The sequence below is a fragment of the Crocodylus siamensis genome, chromosome 7 (genome assembly GCF_052110815.1).
Source record: "Crocodylus siamensis isolate JL-2025a chromosome 7, ASM5211081v1, whole genome shotgun sequence".
NCBI lineage: Eukaryota > Metazoa > Chordata > Crocodylia > Crocodylidae > Crocodylus > Crocodylus siamensis.
Genome location: NC_143401.1, coordinates 1,042,519 through 1,054,730, shown reverse-complemented (window position 1 = coordinate 1,054,730; position 12,212 = coordinate 1,042,519). Strand labels below are relative to the sequence as shown.

Below are 12,212 nucleotides of genomic sequence, written 5' to 3'. Positions count from 1 at the left end.
GGTCGGGGCGGCCGGAAGGACGTCACGGCAGCTCCTGCCGGAAGTGGAAGCGCTGGCGGCATGCTGGGCGCGGGGCGGGCGGTGCTGGCTGGCTGGGCCCGGGCGGGCGAGGGCGGCGCGGGGTCCGGCCCCCGGCCCCTGCCCCTGCCCCTGCCCGACGGCCGCGGCGCTCCGGGGGACGCGCAGGGTGAGACGGGGGCGCGGGGCCGGGGCACGGGCTGGGGGGCCCGGGTCGGGAGTGCTGGGCGGGGCTGAGCGGGGGCGTGCGTGTCCCCGCAGGCTGGCGGCGGGCGCTGCAGGCGGCGGCGCGGGCGCTGCAGGCGGGGGGGCTGGTGGCGCTGCCCACGGACACCATCTACGGCGTCGCCTGCCTGGCCCAGGACTCGCGTGCCGTCCGCGCTGTCTACAGCCTGAAGGGCCGCGACGGCGGCAAGCCTCTCGCCATCTGCCTGTCCTGCGTGGAGCACATCTACAGGTGCGTGGCCGGGGGCGGTGGGTCCCCTCCCCCACGCGCCGCACCGGCGGCGAGACCGCTCCCGAGACTCCTGCTCGCACCCCGCAGCGCTGGGAGCTTTCCACCCCGGGCCGTCCCTGAGCTCCCGGGGTCGCTCTGTCGCTTTCCTCCGCTCGAAGGAGCGAGCCAGAGCCCGGCGGTGGCATTTGTCGAGGGGGGGCCTCAGTCTAACAAGGGGGCATCTGCTGGGTCAGCAAGCTGCCGCCTGGGCCTTTTCCCGTCAGCTTCGCATTTGGGTTGTGAGCGGCACCTTGCAAAAGCAGACGTGACCCTGCCTCCCCTCCTGGGTCAAGCGCATAGAGAGTCGTGACTGGAACGATAAAGTCAGCTGCGTTTCCGTCGCTTTGGATGGCCGCAAACTAGTGATGCGGGGAAAGGGCTGTGTTCTGTCGCTGGTTGTAAGCGAGGTGCCTTTCTAGGCGTGGAGGATTTGCATGCAGCCCAGTTCTGTTACGAGGGAGTGGGGCCAGGCGCAGGGTGTTGAAATGAGGGTGGATGCAGCAGCACCAGCACAGGTCAACCCTCCTTATTTGTGGGGCGGGGAGGGAGATCTGTGCCTCTCCACTTTGTGGCCCTAGAAATGCATCTGGAGGTAGTTTGTCCGGACATTAACTAGCAGCCTGGGTGTGATCCCCCTTTGCCTTGCAGGTACTGCCACGTCAGCGTGCCAGAGGAGCTTCTACGGGACCTGCTCCCCGGACCCGTGACGCTGGTCCTGCAGCGCTCAGATGGACTCAACAAGGACCTGAACCCATTCACATTGGTAAGTCTTTGGGATGAGCAGCATCTCCAGTCTGACAGGCAGCGGGTTTTCCCACTCCTGCTCCTGTGTGCCATGTATCTGCTGTGCACTCAGTGCTGCTTGGTTTTTCCTTGAGCCTGGTTCTGCCTGGTCAGTGAGGCACACGATGATGTCTTGCATGTGACTGTTTGCAGTGGGACCTGCGGTTTCTGATATGCCCAGCTCTGTGCCGCAGGCTCTCGGCTTCATATCCTTGCTCCGTCGCAGCAGGTGCTGGGACATTGCCCCTTCAGCCTGGGGCTGTAAGCCAAGAGGCCTTTAGCCAATGTAACAGGAGAGGGAGCTGATCTGGAGCTCTGGTCACCGGCTGTAAACACGTTTACCCTTCTCTCTCGTAGCTGGTCGGGGTTCGCATTCCAGACCATGCATTCATCAGGGAGCTGGCACAGGCTTGCCCAGGACCGCTGGCTTTAACGAGCGCTAACGTCAGCTCTCAGGCGAGCACGCTCACCGTCTCGGTAAGGCTTTTGATGCTGCAGAAAGCTTTTATGCTTGGCTCCCAGATTGGAACTGAGGAAAATTGCTTACACAAGCTTGATTACTTGTGCAGTGAACCAAGGACCTTCTAGCGATGGTCCCTCTTCCTGAGCCCTGGTATTCCTCTTACTGCTCCTTGTAGAAAGGAGACTTGGAACAGGCTGTATATAGACGCGGATGTAGGCAATTGGTAGGGAGCGCACGGGGGTGCACTTGCCTCCCCTGACGGGAACGGAGCCCCTGCTGACTGCTGACGCTGTTGGCAGGGCTGGTGCCCCCCGACAGGGCTGCTGCCATTGGCAGTTTCTGTGGATGCCTCCCAGATTCAGGAGGCACGAGTCAGTCATGAATATGGACAATGTTTTAAGGCTTAATGGACTCTCAAAGCCACTTTCGGTCCCAACCCTGGCCAGCTATAAAGGCTTCCTTCATTTCACAGCACTTACACACGCACGTGGGTTCTCAAGTGTCTGGTTATGGAGTTCTGCTCAGAAGCAAAGCAATGAGATTACCTCGCCTAATGCCAGAAACTGTCGCCTGGCTCTTGGAGTCTCCTTAAAAATTAAGTCAAGAGCCCATCATGAGTTTTGGATGTTGAACATGGTTTTTATTCCTTCTCTCAGGAATTCCAAGACCTCTGGCCTCAGTTATCCTTGGTCATTGATGGCGGTCCACTTGGAGACACTCAGAGTCCAGAATGTCGTCTGGGATCAACGGTGGTCGATTTGTCTGTGTCTGGGAAATACACTATTATTCGGCCAGGCTGGTAAGCCCCTTTGCTGAGTGTGGCTGCAGTTTGTGCTTTAGGTGAAATACAAAATGTGTTTAAGGGTGCGCTTGTTTTCCTGAGTTCTGTACAGTGCATTAGCCCAGATTGTGTCCATAGAAAAAGGCTTCTTTAACTGTCTGTGTCTCCATCCCCTAAATGTGGAGAACCCATTTAGGAGCTGGGCTCAGAAGAGGAGGACTTGCTAACTTTCGTTTTTGCAAGTTCTTAAAAGCACAGTGCCGTCTCTCTCCTGCTGCAAGCTGAAGGCGACTGCTCAGCTTGTCCTTGCATTCTCCCACCCTTGGAGTGCACACCTGCATCCCAAGGGTAGCTCCTTCCTGGTCCTCACTCCCTCTGCCTTTCTTTCCGCAGTGCTCTGGCTCCTACAGTCAAAATCCTGAAGCAGAAGTATGGCTTGACGTCGGAACCTTCTTGAGAAACTGAACTCTGCCGGAGCCCTGCAGGGTCGGGAAAGCTGGGCACTGTGTGCCTGTGTCTTCAGGAGTCCAGTGTCATGGCCTTGTTTAATAAGGCCCGTCATCTTCCTGTCCTAACTCATTACACAAGAATGCCAGCCTGCATGCTGGCATTTGGTCTGCTGTACTTTGGTAAGGAACCAAACTAGGGTTTGTGTCATCTCCCTCGGATTATTGTAATATCTCCAAGCACCCTTGTGCAGATGGATGTATTTGCCCAAATTGGAGAGACATTTCAGCTTTGAAATAAAAGGAAAAAAAACCCTGAACGCAAGACTTATAATGTGTCAGTGGGCTGTGACACTGACCAGAGCCTTGTTAGCAACATCCCGTAGTTTTTCAAGGCTCTCCATTTAGTTCCTATGAATATCAGGATTGTACAGCTGCATCTCCTCTGGTGTTGAAGCGGCCAATCCTCCCCTGTTCAGATCTCTTGTAGAGAACCTTTTACTCCGCCAAGTTGCCAGGTGTCTGTGTGAAGCATAGTGGGGGTTTTTTAGACTGAAGCATTGTCTCAGGATGCCATGTTTTGCATAAAGTCTAGCCAAGCCCTGCTCTTTCAAGTGGAGATGAGCAGGACAAACTTTTGGTGCACTTTATGCATCATAAGAAGATCCATTTTGGAAGGTACCTTTCTGAGCAAGAGTTAATTCCTGTGCTGAGTTTCAGAAGTTTCCTGAGCTGCAGATATTAGACTCTATTCCTTACGGACTGTTGGCTTCCTTTCTTAGAACAAGTGCAGTCTGAACTCTATCTGTAGGGCAATGAACAAGCTCAGTGGATTAAGATGGATGTAACAGGAAGAGAATAGGCAGTTTTCATTCATTATTTATAGTGGGAATGCTAGGGTGCCATTAATCTGTTCTTGGGGGTATTGCTTGTTAGCACCATGGACCAATCTTTCTATTTAATTTGGCTGTAAATAATTATTTTTTAAGATGCTCTGACTTCTGAAATGAACTGTTTTGTGCATAGGGGCTTGCTTCTGGCCACTGGTGCCTTTTTTCATTTTTTCTGGGGGCTAATCTGGATGCTGCTGTGCAGAGTAATGCGCAAACCCCAGCAGCAATGCCTACAGAGCTTAGATGCTCTTTTGAGGGAAAGAAGTTCTTTACAGTCTGGTTGACAGAAAAGGTTGGTTGTTTACCTCCCTGTCAATGGATGTGTTTGGCTGCTGTGCACGAAATACGGTGACAAGACTAGATTCTTTTGCATGCTCTTTCCTGCCAGCCAAATCAGCAGTTCTCATCTGCAGCAGCACCATGTCAGCTTTGTTAGGTGTGCAGTCACCTACGCACGCCTGGCAAGATAAATGGGTTTCCATTAGGAACCCAGAGTGTCAGAAACATTCTGACTTGTTGTGGGCTTTGAAGTCCTTTAAAACAGAAGAATTGTTCTGTTTTTCTGTAGTCAGAGAACCAAGAGCTCTAAGACCTTTCACTTTCTGAGGCATGTCTGGTGTCTAAAACAGGTTGAGAATCACGGGAGCAGATGTTGCTTTCAGTTTTTAATCATGACAAAAATATCCAGATGCCTTCTAAACCTCTGGAAGGACTTAGCATGTAAAGCAAACAGTAGTAGTCAGAGGGCCTAATGGCACCAAGTCGGTCTGTAGCTGCCACTTTTTACTGATAGAAAGATGAGTACAAACAGATTTTGTAAAACAGATTTAGAGAGTCTGAGCATTCTCCTATTACAAATCAAACCTCATGGTGGGAGAACACACTGGCAATGTTATTGCAAGTGTTTGCTCTTGATTGTAGAGGAGGGAATAAACCCAGGTGTGAACTTCGAAAACAAACACTGAGCAGTCAGTTGCAAACTTTGAGTACAGACGGTTGCATTTCACTGGTTTCCTGTACACGCTACAGGTTAAATGGTCACCAGCATTCCAGCTCTAGTTGCACCCAGGGGCTTGTGTACAGCGGATTACAGGGAAGGCCCCCAAAGTGGAGCCCTTGGTATAAAACACACTTGCTCTGAGGCAAAGGTTTTTAACTGTGGTTTAGTTTCCTTGGAAGGGTTTACTGGAGAGGAAGAGCTATTCTGTTCTACAGTAAGCTGATAAGGGAGATGCATTAGAGCTGTTAGTGGGAGGGAAAGGGTACATGGCTGCTGCAGGCAACTAGCTGAGGGCATAAAGTAGAATGCGTGCTGGGGGCAGGAGCCCAGCAAATGCATAAAATGCCACAAAAACGCACTGGAGGAAAGGCTGAGACCTCTGGCGGGCTCTGTAACAGCCCGTTCAGACCCCAGAAGGGCACTGAAGAGGTTACTGTGCTAACCTGCAGCAGAACAGACTGCTGCATGGAGATCCCTCTGCTCGTTCTAACCTTCCTGTGACTGTAAGTGTAGGGGCAGTTCATGGAGAACACTTAGAGCCACCTGGCCAAGCTAACAGCTCTACGCAGACTCGGAGGCTCTAGCTGCTTTCTCAAGCTTCCCCTGGAGCACTGGATCCCAGAGCAGACTTAGCGTGACCTTTCAGTAAGGTAAAGACCAGAAGTTGCCTGTAGAGAGCAGTCACATCAGCCACTGCTCCTTCTCCTTGCTGAAGCGTTCTGCCCACCGACGGGTCAGCTCTAGGTACGTGTTGGGCTGGTGCAGCAGGTAGTCCAGGTACAGGCATGTCGCTGTCGTCTTGGGCACGGCTTTCTCAATCTGGGTGCCTTCATGCCACTCGTTGAAGGATGTGATGGAGACTATCTCCGGCTTCACCATGAGGGCGGCCTGCAGGGCTGTCTCGTAGTATTTCCCGTTGACGTGGTTCCGCGTGTTGTGGTTGTTCCAGGGGCAGATGCTAGTGTTGATGTAGCCAGGCCTGACACGGGATGAACGTGAGGTTGTTGGAGTCACAGAAAGCCTTGATCGCTTTCCAGTTCTGGTGGGAGGAGCCAAAGGAAAAGCTGTTGGACGCTAAGTATGTACGTGCCGTCATAGCCTGCCGAGAGGATGTTGTGCTTGTGCCTCTCCTCCACCAGCAGCACTATGAACACGCCATCGTAAGGGGTGTTGCAGACAGAGTGGGAGCCCGTTGGGGTGAGCAGGTTGGCCCAGGACTCAGCGGGCATCAGGTAAGAGTCGTAGGCGTAGAACAGAAGCAGGCTCCTGCCAGTGCTCGTCTTGTACTTGTAGAAAGCACTACATGAGCTGTAGCTAGACATGGGGAGAGAGCACACACAAGCCTTGTCAGGGTACTGACACTGGGTCAGGCCAACAGCCCATCTAGCCTGGGAGCTGGGCTCTGACTCGGGCGGTTATAAATGCTTTAGAGGGGGAGTGTACATACAAGATGTGTAGCGTGTTTCCTCCCTGCATTGCTAATTTGGCACCCAGCATTGAACTCCAAGCTGGTTCTGATCTCTGCAGCTGGCCTCTGTTTTTGGGTCTTAGGTTAATATAAACCTTACAAGAGATGTGAGGCACTCAATAGGGAAAAGACTGGAAACCTCTGGGGCTTGCAGATAAGCACTTAAGGGACTGTCTCTCACTGTGGCTTTCTGCTTTGCTGTGTTTCTGGGTTTGATTCTACTGAGCCCCTCTGCTCTGCGCATAACTGACTAATGGACAGGTCAGAAAGGAAAGAATAGGTGGGAATTCGAGCATTTCAGTGCAAAGCTGTAGCAAACTGCTCGCCTGTGGTCTGGGCGTGGAGGTGGCAGTTGCAGCAGCAGCGTAACTGCCCAGGTTTCTCTAGCGTGGTGAAGCACCTGGTGCATAAACCCTGGGGGTCCGTTCCTTGGCCCTGCACATCAGCACAAAGCTGCACTTGTGTTCGGCAAGGCAGCACTTACTTGTCCAGGATATATTTGATGTTCTCGTGCACAGTGTGGTCATCCCGCCCCTTGTATGGCTGGATGTGGAAGGCCACCTTCGAAACAAGCCAGAGAGAGTTAGCTCACAGCCTGTGCTCTGCAGGAGTGTGGGGCTCTAGGGGCAGGCCAGCGGTGCCCAGGCCTTTTGAAGAGGTCCCCCTGCCCGTTTCTCAAGGAGCAGCTGGAAGCTCTTGGCAGCCCCCTCCTAGGGACCAGGCTAACAGCACATCTCGCACCCGGCCCACCCTTGGGAGCCAGGACAAAGCAGGCTCTCAGCTTTCATGTGCGTGAGACCTAAGCTGTAATCGTGCCCACAGGGCTCCTGCTTGTGCTCGATGGCTGCAAAGCCGAATCCCTCATTGCCTCATGCAGCAAGCAGTTAAAAATAACCTGGAGCTGCTGAGCTGGCTGCAGTGCTTCTGCTGCCATTTGAGCAATTTGTTTAATCGCTTCCAGCAACAGGCAGGAGAAGCCCTACCTTTACAGCATATCGGTATGCGGCATCCAGGATGAACGGCACCAGGCTTTCGGACGGCTCCCCATTATCATCTGCCAGGCCGGGGGGTACCACGACAGCACCAGGACTCCTGTAGCAGAGTGCAAGCACGCGCCCGTGCTCAGACCCGGCCTGCCTTCTGCTTCCCATGGGTGCTGCGCCTGGGAGTGACTCCTCCCCCACCAGCACCTTCCGCCAGTGGGAGGTCTCGAGGGCAAGGGGGCCTTGGGTGTAGGAGGGAGACCGTCTGCAGTGGGAACGTTTGAACCTGGGTCTATCCTAATGGTGGACCTCTTCTTTGTCACTCAGGTAGGTGGAGATGGCTGTAACTACCCGCAAGTGGGAGGCCTTTGGGGTGCTGCTAGTCATAGGTTAGCAGCAGATGCATTTTCTCAATACCCAAATAATTACCTGCTAATTAAATGGCCCCAGGAGCGTGCTACGGCAGGGGCAGGGCCCAGCCTGTGAGCGAGCACATGGAAGGACGTTCTCGGGGGCAGGATGGGCTGCACTATGCCCGGGGTCAGAGCTCGGCTGCGCCATTCGCCCTCCTGGCTCCCCCCAGGCAGGGTTTCCTGTAGGCCCCGGTCCTGCGGGCGCCGCCCCACGCCGCTCGGCTGGCGCTGCCCAAAGGCCTGGCGTTTGGGGCAGAGACCAACCTCTAGCACAGGGAAGAAGTCCTGAGTAGGTCCCCCCGGGGCTTTGTTGCGAATCAGATCCTGTTCCCACAACTCGGGGTCATCCCTGCTCCCTGGCTGACTCCAGCCGCCGGGTCCCCCGCGCGACGCCCCTCGCCAGGACCGCTGGGTCCCAGCAGCCTGCGTGCTCCAAGGTCCCGTCCAGCCCCGGGGCCCCGGCAGGGGCGGGCGCGGCGGCGCTGGCCGCGGTGCTGAAACGCTCGGCGCGGCTGCCCGGGGGGAGCGGGGGTGAAGCCCGGCCCGGCCCGGCCCGGCGGGGCTCGCCGCTGGCGCGCGCGGGAGCCGTAGGGCTGGAGCCGCTGTCGCGGGGCGGGCGCGGCCGAGACGCGCGGGTCCCAGCGCACGAAGCGGCCGTCCGGGCGCGGCGCCCCGCACCGCGGGTAGCAGGCGGCGGGCAGCGCGCGGGGGCGGGGGCGGGGCTTCCGCGCGCGCAGCGCCGTGCACCCGCGCCCCCGCCGGCCGCGACCCGCGCAGCATGCAGGGAGCATGCGCGCCCCGCCCCTTGCGCGCGCCGTACGGTCCGCCTCACGGGGCGGCGGGGGAGCGCGGAGCCCCCTCAGCCCCACCTCCCACGCGCCAGCGCCCCGCAGTCGGAGCAGGTGGCCGGGCCTGGCGCCGGCCGGGTGTCTTGCCCTGCCAGGCGTGGGCGCCCGTTGCCCAGGCCCACGCGCTGCCCGCACCCGGGGTTGTGCCCGGCGCCCGGCCTCGCGTTGCCGGAGTCAGGCGTCGCGGGGGCAAGCGCTCAGATGAGCGGCAGGGTCGTTGCCTGCAGCTGCCCGCCCCAGGGCCGCTTCTGCAGCCTCGGCAGAGGGGCCGAGGCCCAGCTGGGAGCTTTCCGGGGAAGGGCCCGCCGGCTCCGGTGGCGCCCTGAGTGACGGAGACACGAGCGCGCTCACGCACGTTTCCACGTGCCGTGCCGGCTCTCTGGGCGCGCAGCGCTCCAGTCCCCGGGGCGGCCAGCCCATCTCTCTCCACTTGCAGTAGGTCGCTTAAAGACAGCATTGTAGAACAAGCCGTCCTGCCTTTGAAACCGGGGCTGTTGACTGGGCGGTGAGAAAAAACGCTCACAGAATGGGCAGCATAATTAATTCGTATTAAAGTGGCTTTCACGCCACAGATGTTCTTCCAGCAGCTACATCCGAGGATAACGGGAGTTTTCTGAAGGCATGCAGGGTCGGGAGGAGTTTGTTTGTTCCTTTGGGGACTCGTTGGGTCTGGGGAATGACAGGACCAGGCTGGGAACAAGAGAGCAGCAGCCACGGGCTCACGGGTTAATTTGCTGCCTGCCGATCTGCCCTGCTGCTCTTTGGAGGAGGACCTGGGGCCAACTCGTGGCCAGGAAGACATGGATCTGAATGATCTGCACCCATCGGAGGTGGTGTGAGTGCAGGGTGAGCCAGGCCTCCCCCGTGCACGTGAGCTGCGTCACAGCTGCTCTCCGGTCTGCCTCGGGCTTGGACAAGGGGCCCGCGAGCATCCCTCTGAATGAGGAAGATCGTGTGTGTGGCATTGTCCCTTCTCTAAGGAGAGGGGGAAAGCAAGTCATTCACCCCAGAATGGAGCCAAGCAAGCATCCTGACACCTGCATCAAATGCAGACTTCAAGGGCAATCCACTGAGCCAGGTCTTCAGATGCCCCCCCTGCCCGCCCCCCCAGTCAGAGCTGCACTGCTGCTCGCAGACATGGGCGGGGGGGCGGGGCAGTGACTGAGCAGAGAGCATCTGAATGAAGCACCGGGGCCTTTCCTGGGACATACAGGCGCTCAGCTTAGTGCCAGAACTGCAATAGCGGCAGCAGAGTCCCAGATCGATCAGATGGTTTTCAGCAAGGACAAGTGGGGCAGAACAGCCACAAGTGCAGATGCAGCCTGGGGGAGGCCTGGCCGGGCTGCCAGCCTGCAGAGAAGAAGCTGGGACTTACAGGGGACGAAAGCTGAATATGAGCCAACAGGCTGTCCTTGTTGCAGAAAAGGCCCATAGTCTACAGGGCTGTATTAACTGGATGAAGATCACTTGCAAATCGAGGTTCTCTGGCTCTGGCACTCCTGAGGCTTCTGCCATGTCCAGTTTTGGGCCCTGCACTTTAAGAAAGATGTGGACAGTTTGGGAAGAGGCCATCAGACAGTGACAAGAGCAGTTAGAGAGCTGGGAACCCTGATTTACAAGGAAGGGTCAAAAGAACTGGGATTAGTTAACCTGGAGAAGAGAAGACTGAGGGGAGAGTTGATAACAGGCCTCAGCAACCCAAAGGGTGGTTATATGGAGGATGGAGACAGGATCTTCTCCATGGCTACTGTCCCGAGAGAGCACTGATGGGACCCCAGCCAGAGATGTTTTCAGGAGCAGGGTGGACAGACACATGACTGGGGTGGTTCAGGCAAGGATGATCCTGCCTTGAGCAGGAGCTGGATGAGATGTGACGTCCTGAGGACCCTGGTCCTGGCCCGTTTACTTTGCACCCTTGGAGGAGAAGGCAGGGAGTGCAGCAGGGCCTGGGGAGGGATGATTCACACGGGGAGGCTGGCAGCCTGCGGAGCTCTGAGCATCTCGGGAGCACAGAGAAGCCAGGGCTTGGTTTTATGCAGGGCAGCATGGTCCCTTGCCAGGAGCATCCAGCTGGGCCACCCTGCACCTAGATAAAAGGCTGAGCTCAGGGCTGGCAGGTGCAGTAGCACTGGGCGCTGTGTGCTGGGCCTTGGCCTTATTGCAGCTGGACCACGCCGTAAAGAGGACGGCATTCCCTGATGCAGAGACCTGCTCCATGCAGGGGCTTTGTCAGCTGCAGCAGAGACGGCTTCTGATCCAGGAGCCTTTTGGCCACTTGCCAGCCCACGGTCCCATGCTGTTAAGGGCAAATCGCCTGTGGAACATCTTTTAATAGTGGGAGAAATAACTCGATTAGCAGTTATCAGTGCAGAACAGTGGGGGCCTCCGCAAAGTTAAATGAGTGCAGGGATGGGCCGTTTCCCTGCCTCTGCCTGTCAGGTTTGTCATCTAATTACAGGGCAATGCGGTGCCACAGCTCAGGCAATGGGAGAAAAGGCTCAGGGTAATTGTATTGGTCATATTTTGTAGCCACTACTTGCTTGGCAATTAATGACTGTTTCTCTGGTCAGCTGGGGAGCTGTCAGGGCCGTGGCCGGGCTGAAGCAGCCTTGTGCTTCTGACCAAGAAACTTTTATTCATTACTTTATGAAAGGCAGCATGGAGCCCAGGATGGGTCCTTTCCTCCAAGAGTGCCTGCCACAGCCCGGACACCCCAGGCCCCATCCACAGCCAAGCCACGTCCTCTCTCTGAGCCTCAGTGTCGCTGCCTGTGATGCTGACCCTCCAGTGATGCCTGCCGAGAGCTTCGGATGAGAAGGGACTGGCTTTGGGATTCATAGGGGTCAAGCAGCAAGAGGTAGGAGGAGTCGGAGCTAGGCAGAGGCAGGGGGCAATGGAGGGGATCAGCCACCTCCTGCTCAAAGCTGCTTTTACCAAGCCAGGCCGAGGGGGCTGATGGCATAGCAAGCGGCAGAGCTTGCTCGCATGCCATGGCAAGGGCCGGGAGCTGCCTCAGCCGACTCCCTGGGGCTCATTGAAGGCTACTGGCTTGGCAGGACTGGATTGTGATGGAGACTTGGAGTGAGGCGGGGAAGCTGACACGTCTAGATTTGAGAAACCCAGAGTGACAGGAGCTGGGCTGCTGCAGTCACTGGGACCACAGCCCCGTTACCATGGGCAGAGGGGTGGCTCTGTCCAGTCCCGGAGGTCATCCTGCCTGTGTTGTCCACCATGACCCTCTCCTGCCTGCCAGGCCCGGACCAGAGGCCGTGTCCTGGGGGAAGGAAAGCAGTTTGAGTTGTGATTTGCTGTTTAGCCTGGCAGTGAGGGTGGCTTCTCCCTGATGAGAAGCCTGTAATGGCTGATTTAAGTGCCAGCTAATTGGGGAGCAGCGGGGAGCCACTGCTGCTCAGTGCTTCCAGTTTGAGGCCAGAATAGGAAGGCGCCGTGCTGTGCCTGGGCAATGAATCGATGCTGCCCAGAGGGGCAAGCAGCTGAGGACCTTGTGCGCACTGGCTCCGTGGAGGCAGCAGCTCCTCTCTGCATCCAGCAGCACGTGTCCCTGGAACCGCCGCCAGGTGCAAAGCAAGTTGTGCCCGCGTGCTGCACATGCAGGGCCT

At 56.9% G+C, this 12,212-nt stretch overlaps 2 protein-coding genes across 2 annotated transcripts; one reads left to right on the top strand and one right to left on the bottom strand.

Moving 5' to 3' along the window:
- Positions 1 to 29: 29 nt before the first annotated feature.
- On the top strand, positions 30 to 3,307 carry YRDC (yrdC N6-threonylcarbamoyltransferase domain containing). The gene is made up of 6 exons (XM_090056892.1): positions 30 to 187; positions 280 to 475; positions 1,163 to 1,277; positions 1,655 to 1,774; positions 2,417 to 2,559; positions 2,935 to 3,307. Exons 1-6 carry the CDS (start codon positions 61 to 63, stop codon positions 2,996 to 2,998), a joined length of 765 nt encoding a protein of 254 aa, XP_089913018.1. The 5' UTR covers positions 30 to 60; the 3' UTR covers positions 2,999 to 3,307.
- Positions 3,308 to 3,446: 139 nt separating this feature from the next.
- Positions 3,447 to 8,490, bottom strand: MANEAL (mannosidase endo-alpha like). Its single transcript, XM_090056891.1, is given in 5 exon segments — positions 3,447 to 5,865; positions 5,867 to 5,962; positions 5,964 to 6,194; positions 6,833 to 6,909; positions 7,332 to 8,490. Coding segments are annotated over 5 exon segments (876 nt in total). The 5' UTR covers positions 7,500 to 8,490; the 3' UTR covers positions 3,447 to 5,561.
- Between the last annotated feature and the right edge of the window lie 3,722 nt (positions 8,491 to 12,212).